General features: G+C 35.4%; 1 protein-coding gene across 1 annotated transcript in view; it reads left to right on the forward strand.

The window, feature by feature from the left end:
• LOC109069010 (5-hydroxytryptamine receptor 7-like) overlaps nt 1–20,178 on the forward strand; it is a 32,397-nt gene extending 12,219 nt beyond the window's left edge. Inside the window, exon 2 of the mRNA XM_042723539.1 lies at nt 17,193–20,178. Coding sequence (XP_042579473.1) covers nt 17,193–17,940 — 748 coding nt within the window. The 3' untranslated portion in view covers nt 17,941–20,178. The remainder of the gene's footprint in view (nt 1–17,192) is intronic.
• The last annotated feature ends 1,179 nt before the right edge of the window (nt 20,179–21,357 follow it).

Genomic DNA, 21,357 nt, shown 5'->3' on the forward strand with positions numbered 1-21,357 from the left:
GTTTGTTTCTTCAGCAGATTTAGAGAAATTTTGAATTCCATCACTTTTTCTGCAGTGAATGGGTGCCGTCAGAATTGTTCATACAGCACAATAATCCACAAGTTAACCACACCACTGCAGTCCATCAGTTAAACTGAAAAGCTGTGTGTTTGTAATAAACATATCCATCATTCAGACATTTGAAACTTCGCTTCTAGATATGAGACCTCTATCCACAATATTAGAAAAGTTGTCTCATCTGAATCAGGAGAGACATATGCACAGGTCAAGCACAAGTCCTAAATCCTTCTAAACAAATGTGTTGATGAATTCTGATGTGAGAGAACAACAGAGAATTAACTTTTTATTACAGTAGGATGAACTTACATGTTACATATTATGGAACTTGTATTTTGGCCAAAAGCATTGGTTTAAAGTTAAAACACGTTAATGATAGATTTGTCTCTTTTCACTGGACAAGCTGATACATGATGGACTGGAGTGGTGTGGATTGCTTGTGGATTACTGTGATGTTTTTATCAGCTGTTTGGACTCTCATTCTGACGGCACCCGTTCACTGAAGAGCATCCATTGCTGAGACACTGATGCAATGCTACATTTCTCCAAATCAGTTCTGATGAAGAAGGATCAAAGACGTTAAGATGTCCGCATCAAAAGAAATGTACAAAAATGATTTTGTGTCCATAGAAAGCACATTAAATGTAAGTAAAATGTCTACTTTTAAGGTTTCAAATAAGTTTTTGGAGAATAAAATGTCAAAATTTGGTTGAAATAATGTTACATTGTCATTCAGTGTGACACAATATTTCTGCAAAAATTCAAACAACATGCTTATTCTGATGTGTACATATTAAAATATATAAAAGAATAATGGAGCATACTAAATTTTATTGTGTTTTAAATTAGTAAAAAATTCTTACTGACAAATGGGCAAAACCTAGGATAGTGGCAAATGTTAAAAATGTAAAATTACAACTCATTAGTATTTGGGGTGAAAGTAATTAATCTTTTAATATGTCATAAATGGATTTTTGTTGTAAATTTGCCTGACAAGATTCTTACACTGAATGACATTTTACTGGGTGTCTTCTGTAAATCAGGGGAAAATGTATGATATTTATTTTTTGCTCAGAAAAACAAAAACAAATTTGCAATTAAATAAAACAGAAAACTTTTTGCATTTTTTGGGGGGAAAAACTACAACAGTTTAAAGCAATATTACACTTTTTTTTATGCTTAAACACTTTTTCATCTTTGACCCAGAAATAAACTTGCCTACATCTTGGACGGCCTGTGAGTGAGTTAAATTTTCAGCAAACTTTCATTTTCGGGGTAAACTATTCCCAAAAATGTCTTATCCATATATGATACCACATGAAAAGTCACAGAAGTCATATTTACATTTACATTTACATTTAATCATTTAGCAGACGCTTTTATCCAAAGCGACTTACAAATGAGAACAGTAGAAACAATCAGATCAACGAGAACAACAACGGTATACAAGTGCTATGACAAGTCTCAGTTAGTGTAGTACAGAACACGTAGCCAGGGTTTTTTTTTTTTTTTTTTTTTTTTTTTGGGAATATGATAGAAAAGAAAAAAGGTAAGTACTAGTATTAGTTGGTTAAGTGCAGGCGAAAAAGATGAGTCTTTAGATGTTTTTTGAGAAATGAGTAAAGACTCAGCTGTTCGAATTGAGATCGGGAGGTCATTCCACCAGCTGGGAGCAGTCCAGGAAAAAGTCCGTGAGAGTGATTTTGAACCTCTTTGGGATGGCAACACAAGGCGTCGTTCACTTGCAGAGCGCAAACTTCTGGAGGGTGCATAAGATTGAACTAGTGAGTTTAGGTAAGTTGGCGCCGTGCCAGTGGTCGTTTTGTAGGCAAGCATCAGTACCTTGAATTTGATGCGAGCGGCTACTGGTAGCCAGTGTAACCTGATGAGGAGAGGAGTAACATGGGCTGTTTTTGGCTCATTGAAGACAACCCTCGCTGCTGCATTCTGGATCAGTTGTAGAGGCTTGATAGTACATGCAGGAAGGCCCGCCAGGAGAGCATTGCAATAGTCCAGTCTGGAGAGAACAAGAGCTTGGACAAGAAGTTGGGTGGATTGCTCTGACAGGAAGGGTCTAATCTTCCTAATGTTGAATAAGGCAAATCTACAGGAGCGGGTCGTTGTAGCAATATGGTCTGTGAAGCTTAACTGATGATCCATCACAACTCCTAGGTTTCTGGCTGTCCTGGAAGGAGTTATGGTTGACGAACCCAGCTGTATAGAGAAGTTGTGATGAAACGATGGGTTAGCTGGAACCACCAGCAGTTCAGTCTTAGTAAGGTTGAGCTGAAGGTGATGGTCATTCATCCAGCTAGAAATGTCACTCAGACAGGCTGAAATGCGAGCAACTACCGTCGGGTCATCTGGTTGGAATGAGAAGTAGAGTTGAGTGTCATCAGCGTAGCAGTGATAGGAAAAGCCATGCTTCTGAATGACAGATCCTAATGACGTCATGTAGATGGAGAAGAGAAGCGGTCCAAGTACTGAGCCTTGAGGAACCCCAGTAGCAAGTTGTTGTGACTTAGAAACTTCACCCCTCCAAGACACCATGAAGGATCTATCAGACAGGTAGGAGTTAAGCCACTGGAGTGCGGTTCCAGAGATGCCCATCTTTCTGAGGGTGGACAGGAGAATCTGGTGATTAACAGTGTCAAAAGCAGCAGACAGTCCCAGCAAAATGAGTACTGAGGATTTTGAAGCTGCTCTTGCCAGTCGCAGGGCTTCAGTAACCGAGAGCAGGGCAGTCTCAGTTGAGTGGCCACTTTTGAAGCCAGATTGATTGCTGTCCAGGAGGTTGTTCTGTACAAGAAACATAGAGAGCTGGTTGAACACAGCTCGTTCGAGTGTCTTTGCAATGAATGGAAGAAGGGATACCGGTCTGTAGTTTTCTAGAAGTGCTGGATTTAGAGATGGTTTCTTCAGCAGTGGGCTTACCCGAGCCTGCTTAAATGCTGAGGGAAATGTTCCAGAGTGAAGAGAGGAGTTGATAATGTGAGTAAGTGAAGGTATGACTGAAGAAGAAATCGCTTGAAGGAGGTGAGTGGGGATCGGATCCAGAGGGCAAGTAGTAGGATGACTGGACAGGATAAGTTTGGAAACGTCCGTCTCTGAGAGTGGAGAGAAGGAGGAGAACGAGTGAGCATTAGTCGTTGTGAAGTTATCCTCAGTCTGCGGCGTGGAGAATCATATACCAATGAAGCATGCTGTGGGAAAGCAAATTATTTTTCTGAAATATTAAAACACGAGCAAACAAACAGGAGGAGCAAAACAAATAAAATCTATATGCTTTAGAGTGTTGTAGGACAAGGGAAACAACTAGATATTGACTTGGCCTTACAAAGTGAATAAAACATGCTGCTAATGCACCTGAGGCTAAAAGAAAATGTGGCTTCACTCAGGAAATTAAATAGAGAAGTTAATGGATAAAACCAGATATTCAGTAAATACTGAGTAGAAAAGGGGAATTTATAAATAGCTTTAAAATCCCTCATGTTTATTGGACTGCTAAGTCAAGCAGTGCTGTGCCTTTACAGTCCATGAATGCTAAACAACAAGAGAAGAGAATAAATCAATATATCATAATCCTTCCAGCAGATGTGCACACAGATGTTAGTACTAATGAATGAAGTATCGGCTCCCTCTGGAAATGAAAGATCAATTGCAGTAATCCGTCATGTAAACCACATTTAATCATTTTTTTAATGATGATGGATGCCATTAAAAGGCACTAATTTAAGTTTCTATAGTGTATCGATTTTACTCATGCATGCTCATACAACTATTTGAAAATCTGGAATCTGAGGGTGCAAAAAAAGCAAAATATTGAGAAAATCACCTTTAAAGTTGTCCAAGTGAAGTTCTTAGCAATGCATATTACTAATCAAAAATTAAGTTTTGATATATTTACAGTAGGAAATTTACAAAATATCTTCATGTAACATGATCTTTACTTAATATCCTAATGATTTTTGGCATAAAAGAAAAATCTATAATTTTGACCCATACTATGTATTTTTGGCTATTGCTACAAATATACCCCAGAGACTTAAGACTGCTTTTGTGCTCCAGGGTCACATATGTGATGTGTAGTTGATCAAGTGCTTTCATCTAAGCTGTTACATTAACAAAGTATTTAGTTTTAAGGTTTTAATATGACAGATTCATTAGATACTCTTTATAATTTTTATTGTGGTCCCCTGTGGGCTTATAATGTTAGTTAAGGCTTTTTTCCACCATTTATCTGACCTTCAGAAATAAATGGGCTGGTTTTAATGCTTTACTTTACAATATCTATGTAAACACCCTCTTCACCTTTGCTCACAAAGAGGCAGTGGGTTTCCCGTTGGGTCTAAAATAGTTTGCACCGTGAGTCTTGAACGCTAAATATGTGTTGTTGATGTTAATATTACAGTTCAATTTTATATATATATATATATATATATATATATATATATATATATATATATATATATATATATATATATATATATATATATATATATATATTTTTTTTTTAAGAATTTAACGCATTAATGCATTAAATACTGTAGATGCATTAAGAGTCAGTAAAGATTAAAAATTTCTATTTTAAACAAATGCTGTTCTTTTGAACTTTATAAAAAAAAACATTACAAAAATATTAAGCATCCCAGCTGTTTTAAACATGGATAATAATAAGAAAATAATCTTGACCAACAAATCAGCATATTAGAATAATTTCTGAAGATCATGTGACACTGAAGACTGGAGTAATGATGCTGAAAATTCAGCTTTGCATCACAGAAATAAATTACATGTTAAAATGTATTAAAATAGAAAACAGTTGTTTTAAAGTGTAATAATATTTTAAAATTTTACAGTTTTTACATTATTTTTGATTAAATAAATTCATTATTGGTAAGCAGTGTTGGGGAAAGTTACTTTTAAAAGTAATGCATTACAATATTGCGTTACTCCCCAAAAAAGTAACTAATTACGTTACTTAGTTACTTTTTATGGAATGTAATGCATTACGTTACTTTTGCGTTACTTTTTAAATATGAGCAGGGCTTGATTGTTTTTAATATAAGAAGGTCTATTTATAGCAAATGTAAAAGCCCTTTCACACCAAGAAGTGTGATGAATAAACCTCAGGCTGAAGGAAAAGTAAATTCACGTCTGTACAGTAGAACACAGGAGAAGAAGGTTCAACACTCTTTAGCAATAAAAAAACAATGAAGCACAATTGTTAGTTTATCTAAAGTCATTTTTTGCTTATTAGTATGGTTGAACTGGATCATCAAAGGTCAGCATCAAAGACATTAGTTAATAAATGGGATTAGATACATTAGTGCTATTTAACATTTGATTATTGTAGGTTTGCATCATATTCTGAGTTTGCATTTCAGTGTTTTAATTAATTTTGATGAATACTAAATCAGTTTTTTTTTGTTAGTGGGATGAATTAATGCACAATCACATTTAGTCTAGAACTACATCATGTTCACACAGCGCACACAACGCCTCTGTACTCTGATTTCTCTCAGTATGGGGACAGGAGGCTTGTCAGTCAATAAATGGAAAAACAAAGAAACTGGCGTTACTTTTTTTGAAAAAGTAACTCAGATATTTCCTTGTAAATTAAAAAGTAATGCGTTACTTTACTAGTTACTTGAAAAAAGTAATCTGATTACGTAACTCGAGTTACTTGTAATACGTTACCCCCAACAGTGTTGGTAAGCATAATAATCTTCTTTTAAAAAGCATCTTACTGACCCCAAAATATATGAACATTTATTTCAAAATGTAAAATTAAAACTAAAAATTTGCTTTACACAGATACAGTACAATTTAGACAAAACAACAACAAAAACAAAAACAAAAGCAGTATTCTCTTCTATCCCTCTGTGGTACAGTATGTTTGGTTTAACACTTTTTTATTTTTAACACTTGTTTAACACTTTTTTTTTTTTCCGGTTAATATTTGTGTCAGAAATCAACTTCTCATTGAAGTACTAGCTCTAAGGGCCCTAAACATGGCCAAAGCTGAATAACAATCATTTCTGTCAAGAGCTGGAGCAACAGCTCTCTAAAACCAGCAACAATGTTCACACAGCCTGCATTCAGATAAAATTCACAGTCATTTTTATATTTCAGGAAGGGAACTATCTATGAAGCATTGTCCCTCCCTGATGCATTTTTTCTCATGTGTATATGTGGGTGTATCCTTTACTGACACGATTTAATTATAACTTGCTGTCTTAACCCATTTAAGCCCACCGGCAAATAGTTGCCGCAGTTTATAGTTGTCATTTTCCTTTTGTAAGTATTTTTCTAGATGTTTAACATGTTTTATGTATCATTGACATGCAAGCAAACAACCAAATAAAGGATTTCAAGAAAAAGAAAAAGGTATTCACTTCCTTCCTGTCACATGAGGCTGTGAAGTTCCTACCCCTTCCAGGAGATCTATAATTTTTTGTATACTTAGTCAAATGTCCAAGCGGCAACTTTTAGTTTAGTTTCAGTTTTCAAGTGACAGCAGCAGTTTACAAACTTCAGTCAGTCACACAAAAGGAAGAATGGAAAGATAAAGAGCTAACACATGGGATTAATTAACGTAGATTATCTTTTTCTCCCTTTTATGACATTATGTCTTGTAAGGGGCAAAATATTGAGGCCCCTTTATCCAGTTTGGATGCGTTTCATTCTAATTGGTCAAGGACCCTAATTCATTTTATGACTAGTAGCTTATGATTCCATTATAATGTTGAAATTCAGACAAGTAATGAGTTTATATTTATATTATTATATGAAATCACCAACTACAGTCAGCCATTGAATACTATGGGCCTAAAAAAAATGCGTACCAAACTTTTAGGTGTAACTTTTTTTTTTAATGTAGATTTTTTTTTTTGTTAATTCTATTTATTTTTATTTATTTATTTATTTTCATTTAACTTATTGATACACAATACCCTGTTGGGGTAATGGCTGCACTTTGTTTTGCGCTATGTTTATAAGCTAGATGCAGCCTTTTTTGGGCTTGCATCAAATGTTCTTCGACTTTTATGCATAATTAATTTGTTTATGAATAAAGATTGATCTGTTGAAAGCAGTTATTTTGAGTTAGATGCCAAATGCTCTCCTCCTATTCAAATTTTACATTGAAGGGGTGAATACAACATATTTGCCCACCGGCAACTATAGTTGCCACACATTCAAATACGATTTTCCAGAAAAAAAAAAAAAAAAAAACTGGGAAAAATAAATGCAGAACATATTTACATAGGACACTATTAACATGACTATATGCATGAAACCATTCAGAAAAATGTGGGCACAAATAGGTTAACAAAGACCTCAAGATTGTTGAATAGAATTGTGCCTCTTAATACTGCAAATAAACAGAAACTCTTTGAAAAGCTATATTTATGTCAGTAATGTTTAGTTGCTCAGGAAAGCAGTATGTACAAAATCGTTGACTATCAGCTTTAACTGTTTGTTTAGTCATACTCTGCATGTTTCAAGGACATCTGATTGTCTAAATGTTTGTTCAACCATTTCTATTCCAAATTATGATAATTCAGTGTATTTAAACAGCCTGCGTGTTTGGGACTTATCATTGAAATGCCAGAACAGTATGTAGAGTATCTTAAAGATATTAATAACAATAGAAGGGAATTATTAAATATTAACATTTTTTACTCTAAAAAAAATGTAATGCTTAATTAACCAACAATCCCAGAGGAAAGGTAAAACAATGACCAAGTAATTGCATTGGGTGAACAATATATTAGTAAATTATTTAATTAATGAATTATTATTATTCTTTTTTTTAATTATTTTTAAACTGCTTACTTTATCATATGATACACTTGCTTCAAGAAGTATTTGGACACACACCTCACTTAAAAATGCATGGATGGCATTATATTATATAATTAATTAAAAACTAACCAAATTGCATTCAAGCGCACTTTTCAAGCAAACAAATCATTATTTGCCGATGCCACTTGGTTTTATGTTTCGTTATATAATGCAATTTATTACTTGAAATTAATTTGTTCTTTTAAGCATGGTCAAATGTATTTTGTGTCCATGGTACATCCATAATATCATTGATATATAATGTCTTGATGTGATCTAAACAAATAATTCACAGCAATTCAGCATAAAACTTATTTGCTGATGCCTCTTGGTTTTATGTTTATATATATATATATATATATATATATATAATATATATATATATATATATATATATATATATATATATATATATATATATGATGCAAATTTGTTATTTAAGAGACTAAATGAATTTGTTTTTGAGCATGGCTTAAGTGTCTGCATATATTCTGAGGCACGGTGCATCCATAATATCATCAATGGATCATGTCGTGATTTGATCTAAAGCTCTGACTGGTGTAATAAAGCGTGCTTTTTTCAAATACAAATGTATTATGCGTTCATTGTCTGTCTGGAACGCACTCCACATTTAGGATGACAGCTGCTGCTTGTGTGCATATTAGCAGCACTAAGGAAATTTGTTCAGTTAATTATCCTAATAAATGAGGAGCTGTTGTTGTTTGTCGCTAATAAACTCTGTAGGGCATGTGTCATCTGACATATTTAGAGAGCAATTACCCCTGAAACTGCAGTGCATAGAGCTGTATAAATATAGCTGCAGACATCACTGGAGTGCTGATTTATTTCATGCGATTTTTGTTTTCATGACTTTCCCCCAAGGACCACCAAGATGCAAGTGTTTTTTTTAGATACTGTCACAAAAGAACAAACTATCAGATTTTATGTGAAAGTGTAGCTGTGACATATTCTTCCTTCTAAGTTGTGTGTTTTAATGGAATATTCGGGGTTCAGTGTATCTTGAGCTGTGTTTGCAGCATCTGTAGCTGTCAGAACATTTGCATTTGTTCATTAAGCAAATGCTTTTATCCAAAGCGACTGATTTTGATTCATCTATCAGTTTGTAAAAACAGCCAAAACTCACAGTTTGCAAAAATGCATGTACATTGCAAGCCTTTAGGGCAAGTTATATTTTTCCTGTATATGTATACTGTATATGTATGTGTGTGTATGTGTGTGTGTGTGCATGTTTATGTGGTTTATGAGGACACAAATTTGTATAATGACATGGGTATGACAAAGGTATTACAAGGAAAAAGTGATTTATGAGGACATTTTCAGTGTCCCCGTAATTCAAAAGACTTATAAATCATTCAGAATGAGTTTTTTGAAAATCTAAAAATGCACAAAGTTTCTGGTATAAAATACAGTTTGTACAGTATAAAAACCATTACGCCTATGGGGAGTCCTCATAAACCATAAAAACCTGTGTCTGTGTGTGTGTGTGTGTGTGCACATCAATAATGCAATTAGGTAACAGCCTAATTAAAAAGAAAATTTTAATTAGAAATTTAATTAATTTTATAATTTAATAAATAATTAAAATACATTTTTGGTGTTCAAAGGGTGTGTTTTTTCTTAAAAAATATATAAAAAAACACCCACATGAATTCCATCAGTAACGCACAACTGATAAAATGTATACAATTTAAGTTGACTTGGATACAATAATAAATGTAATAGATAATGAAAAAGCTAATCTGCCTTGAACTGTAGCGTAACCCAATGAGGAAGGTTTTTAAGGTTCAGACAATTCTGTATGAAAGAACTAAATTCCTTTCACAACAACAACAAAATCAAGCTCAAAAACAGCACAGACTGAGAGAAGAATTGAAACTCTTTTCTCTGTAATCGACAGACTGAACTTGTATTGAACCTTTAAAAACAGGCTTGTCGTTTCAGCCGACTCTTTAAGAGCCGTTTTATAGAGAGCCTGAGTTTATAATAGTGCTCCTCTCCAAAGATTGCCGTGCATCCAATGGACGTCTGAGTTAACTTAACACGTGAAGCCTCTGATATATCCTATCGCTTAAATGCAGCTTCACTCCACTCAGTTAGTCTCTTTAAAATGTCAGGCTTTGTGAAAAGGGTCAATCTGTTGCTGAGTTCAAACCCGGGTCCTCGCCACTAAAAGGTTTCAAATTCACTTTATGCAGTTTTCATATGACGGCGTCTCTTTTATTCATTTGATGAATGTTCTGTAAGAAACAAAGTCCATCACGAGCGCTTAGATCCCTCCAAAATTGCAGCTCTATTGCTTTTAAGCCTAAGGTTATGTACATGTGCAGTAAGAGACAAATATGAAGTCAGTTAATGGTGTGTAATTGTGTACAAGCAGTAATTGAATCTGGCAGTGTTTGCCAACTGTGTCCATTACAAAAACAGCAACAGCTTCCCTTAAGGATGCTTTTAAAATCTTTTTCATCGGTTTCTCTCAGACAGCATTGGATTAAATGGAAGTAAATCTTCTTTTGATCCTGTTAAATCACTGACACGAAAGACACTTTACAAATCTCAACAAACCAACAGATTGTCTCAAATGTGTCAAGTCTGCAATCAGAAGTTTTTAAAAATACAGTAAGTACATAACAATTTTCTGAAATGTTATCACAATATAAAATACATTTATTTTATGGTAATTTTTTATCCTGTGACAAGAACAACATTTATTTGAAATATAAATCTTTTGAATTCATTATAAATGCAATTCGTTTTAAATCATTTTAAGTGTCTTTACTGTCACTATTGATCAGTCTAATTCACCCTTGCTGAATAAAAGTATTAATTTCTAATAAAGATTATCTGTCTATAAATAGATTTTCTATGTGAAATAAATCTGCTGTGTTAATACAAAAATATAAACTAAAGTGGAGAAATTGGACTTACATGGAAATACTCTACTTGTATTCAGATAAATATTGTCCACCTTATTTATAATCTGAAAATAGCCACAGGTCTTGTCCCGTTTATCCAAAGCGACTGATTTTGATTCATCTATTAGTTTGTAAAAACAGCCAAAACTCACAGTTTGCAAAAATGCATGTACATTGTAAGTCTTTAGGGTGAGTTATTTTTTTCCTGTCGAGGAAAATAAACCAAGGCCATGAGTTTGATTCCCAGAGAAGACAGAAATGCAATGTAAGCTGCAATTTAAAGTTCCTTAATTTAAAACTGAAAGCATCTGCCAAATGCATGCATATATATATATATATATATATATATATATATATATATATATATATATATATATATATATATATATATATATATATATAAATAGATTTTCTATGTGAAATAAATCTGCTGTGATAATACAAAAATATAAACTAAAGTGGAGACGTTGGGCTCACATGGAAAGAATCTACTTGTATTCAGATAAATATTGTCCGCCTTATTTATAATCTGAAAATAGCCACAGGTTTTGTCCCTGACCTAAAAAAATACTAGCTGTAGCCTGGACAGAAACCAAACATAGCACTAAAGCTTCTTGGATTTGGATATAAATTATTGAAAAATACACAGCGAGAGAATGAGGAAGAAAGACAGGGATAAACAGAAAGAATACAAATGTCACGAAATACTTTAGCAATGTTGTACAGCGAGATGATGAATTCATAGAGAGGGAGTGAGAGAGAGAGAGTATCTTAAGAAAAACATTGCTGTAGCGTTTTAAAAAAATGTTATCCTTGAAACACATAAACGAGCGGTGGTGCCGTCTTCCATCAAGCCTCTGCAATCCTCAGCTTTTAGACTCATTTCAGATGTAGACGGGAGTATATAGGCGGCTGCAGGCTCAGATGTCAAAAACGAGCTGTCAAATCGGACAATTCTCACTCCCCATAGTGGAATATATATGTACGTAAGCAAAAGCAGAGATCCTCTATCCTTATTTTTTTTATTTTTTTTTAAGTGAATGCATTTCTCGATTGTGCACAGTGCAGATATTTTTAGCTACAATATACTGTATGAATTACATAAGTCTGAGTGAATTACATAAGTGCAGTCGCTGTGTATTTGGCACGAAATGCATCATGCATGTGCACAGTACAGCACTACACAACAAACATAACCCATTTAATTTGTTTAAAAAAGCACAATAACATGCCTTAAAAGTGGCCTTAATGACTAGAGAAAGAGAATGTCAGAAGTGATCGATGTAGAGGTTAAAGTTGTAGGTAGGAGTGCAGAGAAAAGGAGAGAAAGATGATGAAGCTGCTGGTGTTTTGATGGAGAGTGAGTTTGTGTAAAGAAGAGAGGAGGAGGAAGATGAAGGAGCAGTAGCCGCTCTAAAAGACTTTGCTTGATTGCTTTCTGTCCTCTGTATGTCACTCTTCATCAGTTCATTCAGAGACAGACCTGTGTGCATTTCTCCGTCATGTTTCGTCCTCCATTAACCCAGTCTCTCAACCACTTTAGCCTGGACTTTACTCTTTCTGTCTCAAAAGGAGACTTTACAATAAACTATAAGTACTGGCTTAATATTATAAGAAAATCAAGAGAAATGGCAAATAGCTTGATAAATGTAACAGGATTACTTTCAAATTCATTATTTTTTTTTCATGCCACAAAAAATCTATATCTATCTATCCATCCATCCATCAAAACTTTAAATATTTTTATTAATTATTTTGTGGTATGTTATGTATGAAAGCACATTTTCAAGTGCTGTTAAAAAGCTGTGAAGGAGATGTTCTTTTTTCCCCTTTTTTTTGGACATTGTGTTTGGTTCGTCTAAAAGCAGTACTGACTTTCATATTTTGAATATTTCACCGTCTGCTGTCCTAGACACAAAAAGATGAATGGTGCTTTTAAAAAAAGAGCTCTAAAAAGATTTGGAAAACATAGAGATCGCTTCACCGCACTCCTGCATTATGGTGGAACTGAAACATCCTCTCCATTAACCCTGCCTTACTGTATATCCCAGACTACACAACAGACCCCAAGACAAACAAAATCAGAGTACTAGAGTTAAAGAGAGAAAGAAAAGAGAAACGAGATTTTTCTAAAAGCGCTCTCACTCTTCATTAGACATTCATTAATATCTAAAAATATATAATGATGACACAACATAAAATAACACATCTATCATAGCTATTTTTAGTGTACTTTCACTAGTGGCTCCCATGGTTACTATATCAAACTGACATTTACAGTAGATGCTTTTGAAAAGTCATGGATGCAATTTAAAACAATGGAAGCTGAAAAAGGTTTGATGCTAAGTGGAAGAGTTCAGATTCTTTGCATGAAAAAATCTGACATGTCGGTTGAATGTTATGTTATAGGAAATAACAGCACTGTCAAAAACTGCCAATGGTGCACTAAGCTTTTAGCACATTAAAGGAATAGTTAAGCCAAAAATAAAAAAAGTAGATAATGCGTACTTATTCACAGGCTAAATCCAAGCTGCAGGTGAGTTTATTTCTTCATTGGAACAGATTCTGAGAAATTTTGCATTAAATCACTTGCTCACCAATGAATCCTCTGCAGTCAGGCACGTGCACGAGCAGGGAATTGAACTGTCTTGGTGACAGAAGCTTCTCTTCTCACTTCTCTGAAGTGCAGGTGTGGGGGAGAGGGGGTAGCTGGAGGTGTTAACGGTTGTGTACAGAGATGTTCAAAGCAGGTGTTTCAACCTACAGCAAAACTCATTCGGGTCTTCAGCAAGTTGTTGATTCGCCTCAGTGCTGGGGGATGGTGTCTTGTAGTTTGTAATGTCTTTCAGGCCTTTCCACACTGAAGCCGTGTCGTCGGTAGAGAACTGGTAGTTTTTCTTAGCCACTCTAATCTCTTTATTCAGTGTGTTTCTAGCCTCATTGTACAAGACCCTGTTCCCCTTTCTGTAGGCATCCTCTTCGGCCTTTCGAAGCTGTTGTGAGTTTTGCTGTGAACCATGGCTTGTCGTTGTTGAATGTTAAATAAGTCCTGGATGAATGCACATGTCTTCACAGAAACTGACATACTGTAGGATGTTACAGTCTTTATGAGCTCATCCAGATCAGTGGCAGCAGCTTCAAAAATACTCCAATCAGCGCAGTCGAAACAAGTTTGTAAATCCTGCTCTGTTTCGTTGGTCCATCTTTTTACAGTAAAATAAATTCGGCCCATATTTGGACAGTTCTGTTTTGTTTTATTTATTTGACATGTGGCCTTCCAGTTTTGTTTTTTATTTTGTTTTTTGACATGCAGCCTTCCTATGGCTTGCTTGTGGCCCAAATTTGGCAAACAGGAGTGGACCACCCAAATGCTATCATTCTGAACAGTATGTGAGCTGGAGCAAGGTGTTGCGTCTGGGCCAGAATTCAAATCAATGTGGCCCAGATTTGGGCCAGTTCTGCTTTATTTGGTTTATTCATGGCTGACATTGGGCCTTCCTTTGGCTTGCTTGTGGCCCAAACCTGGCAAACATGGCCCAAGTGGCATCATTCCATGCAGTATGTGGGCCAGATGAAAGTGTCAGGTGTGGGCCTGATCTGGGCTTCAGGGATATTGCTATCTGGGATGAGTGTGAGTTATTTTTCAGCAAACTTTCATTCCTTTCAAACTATTAAAATTTTGCACCTAAAGAAATCAATGGCCCAGTTAACAAACGTGTATGAGATCCACATAGCCTGATCCTTTTCTAGCCTTATTTGCACCTTCGGTGGACCTCATAGGTCTCTCACAAGCCTTTTTTTTTCATTTTGAAGTGGAAAAATTGAACATGTTGTTCAAAGGATTTCATGAAAAGGTCAGACTGCATTTTCCATATGACCTAGAATCATGATTAAAATGATTCTAGCCTTGGAACCCCCTTTGCCCTCAGCGTTATTACATAAATAATGGCTATGTTATTTACATGACCCAAGGACCTCTACTCCTGGGAATCATAAACCAATGTGTGTTTGACAGCTAAGCCGCTTAAAGGGAAGTTGGAATCATTTACTTTATGCAGCTGATGGGGCCTGAGCCAGAGCTGGTGCCATGGAGACTCAGATCTGTATGCTGGAGCTGTCACTGCATATGGAGGATATAGTGCTGCAGGAGTTTTATTTCAATGTTGTACATGTCTTTACTCTGTCATATCACTGGTTTAATTTACAGTACTTGTGCAGTGAGGAGTAATGTCAAACAAATCATATATCATAAACCACAAGGCAAAATGTCAAAGATAGTTACTGGACTTTAGCACTAACAAACTCATAGAGTCAATTAAATCTGTGTTTAGGTTTGGAGAGTGTTCACGTATTTGTTGCATAGGAAATGCACGTAAAATGGGAAAAAGAAAACTGCATGGGAAATGAAGTAGTTAATTCTCTTTAGTGAAATCTATTACATTATTTAGATTTTCTGCACCATCAAATGCTAAAAGTCAGGATCAGATTATTTTTTGTTCTGTTTCAACATATTGGTCTAAGCTGAAATTATCAAATACTTTTATCTTTATTTTAGCTTCCTCAAAAAAAGTCCATTACTATACATACCTTTGTCATGGACAATGTTGAATATAAGGAAATATCTGACAGGTGAATTCCATAGAGCTGTGTAATAAATGAAAATATTCCATTGCTGGACGTGATAATGCTGATTCAGAAACCACTCTGATTCAATGAGTTCATTTACTGAAGGATTCATTAGACAAGTCAGCTTGTTGGCTTTTTTGAATGATTCATTCATTAAAAGGACCTTCTCGAAAGAGTAATTTATTATTGAATCAGACTACATTAACTGCACCGAAAAGACTTGATTTATTTTCACTTGATTGACTAAAAGGAACCGTTCATGAATTGGACTCCACAGGAACAAATGAGTCTAATAAATCAGTTCTTTTAGTGAATCATACCTGCATTTGGCATTATGGTACTTTTTTGTTTGCCTGATTAATGTTTAGTTATAAATCACTTTGTTTACCATGTGTTGAGTGACTTAAAATAAAAGCATCTGCTAAATGATATGTACATGTTCATTGCATATCCGGACTTATACTAACTGTTTACAGCTCTGTTGTGATTCGTTGGTTTCAATACGACCCCAGTGATAATGGAAACTGCACAGAGATCAAATTTAGATCTTTATGGAAAGCACATCTTGCATAAGTGTCTCCTGGGGGCAGGGGTCACGGCAATGAGAATCATTCATCAATCCTTCAACAGTTGTAATCTTCTCTTTAAATGTGGTTCTTGAACCACAACAGATGCAATGGCGTCATCAAGGTCAATTTCCTCAGCAGCAGAAGTGGCAATAGTATAATTGATCTCTTTTTGCTTCATGCATTTTTCTCAAATCCACCATTTCTGGTCATCTACTCGGCTCAAGTGGGTGCTGATTGGTTTAGACAAGAACTGTTCAGACAAACGCAATTTGTGCCACCCTCTCATCACGCTTGCAGTATGCCCCTGATGTGAACTTAATTTCTTTAAATTCTTGCTTCATTCTGATTTGCCACTCAATCATCTTGTAGAGTACCACCTATTGTCTTATTGAGCAGAATTGTAGAAAAACAAGCTTGAGGCGAGTTCATGCATCTGCAGTACATAATGATGTTCTTTATTGGGATCTGTGGTTCTGTTTAATATCCATGAAACCGTTTGCACGCAAGGTGTGCCATATTGAATATACATGCAAACAGAGTGAGGGTTGAGAGCTGTGGTGAAGAAAAAGATTAACATTGAATTGATTTAAATTTAAATGTAATCATTTCAGAAGAATAGTCATAAGAATGGACTATGATTTTATGCTGTTAAACATCAGATTTTGACTAAACATCTTTTGAGTTTCATGGAAAAATGTCATAAAGGTTTGGAACGATCAGTGTTAGTTTTGTTCATTTACTAGCTAATATTATGAATTAGCTTTTATTTTTAGTTTCATTTTAAGTCATTTGGTTCTGAAATTCTGAAGTTCTAAATAGAAAGAATAGAAGTTTTATAGAAAATAATTATTATATTATACTATCGTAAACTATTATAATAGTTCTTTTTTTTTAGTTTTATTTTGGTCAGTAATTTTAGAACTTATTTCAGTTAGTTGCCAAGGCAAATTTGAATTTAGTATTTGTTTGATTTTCAGCTTTATTTCAGTTAATATAATAGTTTTAGTTAAAGACAACCACAGTGGGAAAGACGTGAGAAATTATGACAATGATTTTGCAATTTCATTTGGCAATGTTTATATTCCAAAATCACAAACGTCAGCTTTACTGTAATTCACAATCTTATCATAATGTCTTATGGCTATTTGTTTGATTGCAGGTATCTTGGCATCACCCGCCCTTTGACCTACCCTGCTCGACAAAACGGCCAGCTGATGGCAAAGATGATCTTTGGTGTGTGGCTCGTGTCCGCCTCGATCACACTGCCGCCGTTCTGTGGCTGGGCCAAGAACATTAACACGGCTGGTGTTTGTCTAATCAGCCAGGACTTCAGCTACACCATCTACTCCACCGCCGTGGCCTTCTACATCCCCATGATCGTCATGCTCTGCATGTACTACAAGATCTTCAAGGCCGCCAGAAAAAGCTGCGCCAAGCATCGTTTCACCAACTTCTCCCGTCGGGATCGTCTGGAGACCGTCGCCAGCGAGGCTCTCAGGATGCAAGGCCTAAAACCCCAACACACGCCTGGCGTAGCCGAGGAGTGCGCTGCTCTTTCACGCTTGCTCAGCCGCGAGCGACACAATATCTCCATCTTTAAGCGAGAGCAGAAAGCAGCTACGACATTGGGTGTGATAGTTGGAGTTTTTGGCATTTGTTGGCTGCCGTTTTTTATTTTATCTACCGCGAGACCATTTATATGCGGGGTCAAGTGTAGTTGCATACCAATTTGGTTGGAGAGGACGCTGCTGTGGTTTGGATATGCCAACTCGCTAATGAACCCCTTCATTTACGCTTTCTTCAACCGGGACCTGCGCTCCACATACAGAGACCTGCTCCGCTGCAGGTACCGGAACATAAACCGCCGACTGTCGGCTGTAGGTGTGCATGAAGCACTGAAGGTTTAAAAGGATGTGGTTTGGCCTGGATTTGGTTTACACACAGTTCAGACAGGACAGAATCACACTCAATCGAGTAAGACTCTGAAGCCGAACAATGTGAACTGATACATCCACTTATGTGAACAAAAGACAGAACCACAGCCTCATACTTATTCAGAACACTCATATTTCAGTTTCGTTAATATATGTGGTCAAATTCAGCACTGATTATTGAGACATGTGAGGAAAACTTCATTTAAAACAGTCATCAAAACCTATAAAATACTAAATAATATATTAATATATTTGATGTTTTTCTTTTAATGATTTGTATATACATAACATTACTGTTAAAAAGTTTGGGGTCTATGAAAGTGTTTAAAGAAATTACAGTTTTTATTTATTTAATTGCAAATTAATAAATCTAATATCTTTACTATTTAATATATTGAAATTTCTATTAATCAAAAAAATACTGGAAATAAATGCCAAATATTCAAGAAGCACAACTGAATCAAGACTGGAATAATGGCTGCTGAAAATTCAAAGAAAATTTTTTAGATATATTAAAACAGAAAATGGCTATTTCAAGGTTTTTTTCATAATATATTCTTTTTCTGTATTATTCTGTATTTCACCTAACAAATGCAGCCTTGGTGAGCATAGGAGACGTTCTTTCAAACACATTAGAAAAAATTACCAACCCCAAACTTTTGAACAGTTGTGTATACATTTTAATCTACATCAAGTATTGATTTATGGACTTAAGACAGTGAGGTATAATTGAATTTGATACTTTTTACTAAAATAGTACCTTTATATAAAGAACAGTGACTATTGGCTGTTTTCATAACTAATGTTTTGGCTTCATCTCTCAAGAATCAAATAAGGATCAATTTTGAAATATGAAGTAAATTCTGGTAGGGGCACTTTAAACAGTAAAATGTGGCCTTTATCAACCCTACATATGTTCATTAAAATAGTGATGTCCTAAAATATCATTTTATATATTAACAACAGTACATGCATGCTATTTCCGTCTATAAATTCACAGCAATTAGCTAATTTTTGCTGTCATAAAGTGATAGGATGTGATTATAGGGATGCTCCAGTCCTGGCTGTTATCGTCTCAAAGCTGTTCATTTTCTCATCATAACAATGTGGAATAAAAGTGTAAATCTTCACACTTCGTGTTTAGCCAGTCACTGGTTCATTTATCTGCATTGAGCAGAGATCATGTTGATTTCTCTCCACCTGTGAGTGTTCTGAGAAAGTATGTTCTGCACATATCTGGCAACCGAGTCTCCAGAGGAGGAAAAATAAGGGCTTGTGGGCAGTTGTCACTATGAGGCTTGACTGATATTGGAAATCCATCAGAACATGTGTGTGCGTGAGCATGAATCCCTGCCTTGAGACACAAGAGACAGGACACTCACCTTGCTTCTCTGATGACTCACTCCATCTATTTTAATAACTTTAAGAACATGGAAGAGCTGGCTGTCTTTGATGGAACATCTGACGCCGTGAGCCATTGTGCATATGCCGTGATCTGGCATTGTCAATTTTGTACCCTTTTTTGACCTGATGTGGCAATTGAAAAAAGCTTTCAATGCCTTTAAGTGTCTCTTCAACCATGAAAACTCACGGTAAGAAACATTGACTAGGGACTGAATTCTTTTGAAATCTTGTGTTAAAGACTCTTAACAGATAAATTATTGACTGAGCAACTCAAAGTGGTTGTTTACACACAGGAGGAGAAGTGTTCTTGATGTACAGTTCTATATGTATGTTGCCAAATCTTTGTGAGAAGCTTACAAAGTGTTTTCTGTCACATATTTTAACCCTGCATCAGAAACGTCGAAATTGCTTGTGCATTTTTGTGTATTACCTTTTTCCACAAGGACTACACTAAGTGTTTGCCAAGATTGTTGATGTCAAAGGAAAGGAAGGAAATGCAGAGTTAAGAAATGAAATAAATTAGAAAAAAAGAAAATGAGGCATTTTATGTAGAAATTCTCATTTCAGTCAACCTTTGTATACCTTGCATACATAAAGATGCATTTGTGCATGGTTGCCAGAAACCAAAGACTGTCAGTTGCTAATGTGATTTTAAAATACAATCTAAATTGATTACACATTGGAAACACTTTAAAGGAAAAAATCACCACAAAATGAAAATTTGCTGAAAATTGACTCACCCTCAGGCCATCTAAGTTGCAAATTAGTTTGTTTCTTCATCTGAACTGATTTGGCGATGTTTAGCATTCCATCACTTGCTCAAACTCATCTTGGATGGCTTGGAAGGAGAATGAATTTTCAGCAAATTTTCATTTTTGGGTGAACTATTCCTTTAGGATGCTTTCACACTACAGCTTTCGATGCAGACCCAAATTTATTTGACTTCAGAGTTCGGTTTGCAAATTGAAGAAACAAACAATTGGCTTCCTTTCAGTTCATTAGCTGGAATTTGAATTAACTACAACACATAGAAAGTTAAATGACGGGAAGAGAAATTTACTGAATTTAAATTAAACATAATGCATTCCAAGAAATCAAGTGCTCTTCAGTCACACGTACTACAGAATAATGCATATCTACATTCCACATGTTTCTGAATAAATTACAGTCGGAAAGCAACTCGCATTTGGAATATCCCTCGCTAAACATTTGTGGAACATTCAAGCGCTTTTAATCTTAAACTTTGGTGTTAAAACTACAGGGCATCAGTCTCCGGAGTCATTATCTAGCTACTAGTTACCTCTTGTACTCCCTGTTATTTATACTCACACTAATGGTGTAAACACACTGTAATTAGGAACAAAAACTACGATGGAAAAAGAGACGTGCGGGCTCATGTTCAAGGCAAATATAAAAGAACCAAGTGTGAAAAAAATCAGATAATAGAGGATCATGGTGTTCATGCAGCAGATCATAAAACACAGCATACAGTGAAAGTGTTATACTGTATTCCATACAGCGCCAAGGACCTAGAGTTCAATAGCTCTGAATAGAACAACACTGAGCAGAAGATGGAGGAGGACAAAACATGATTGATGTGCAGCAGCCTAAGACATGCCATTATCAGGTAAAGTGCTGGTACTTAGGGTTATATTAGTCATGTGCAGTCGCCTGGAAATAAATGGTTTTGAACCTGACGACCAGCGTTTAGATGCTGCACCGTACAGCCACGGCGGATCAAGAGAATAGTTTGTGAGGAGGAACAAGGGACTGTGGGTAAAATCCTTTTTTTTTTCCAGACTGCAACAACACTATCATCTGTGTAGTGCCATAACTTGGATGGCGAAGGCATGGATGGATAATTTTCATGCCTGCCAAAAGTTGTAGCTCCCATTTATCTAAAAAAATCTGTGAAATGTATTAGTTAGTGCTGGTGCCTCGTTGATATCAAACAGTCTGTGATTTAGAAAAAAACTATCATGGATT

This window comes from Cyprinus carpio, chromosome B5 (genome assembly GCF_018340385.1).
Source record: "Cyprinus carpio isolate SPL01 chromosome B5, ASM1834038v1, whole genome shotgun sequence".
Lineage (NCBI taxonomy): Eukaryota > Metazoa > Chordata > Actinopteri > Cypriniformes > Cyprinidae > Cyprinus > Cyprinus carpio.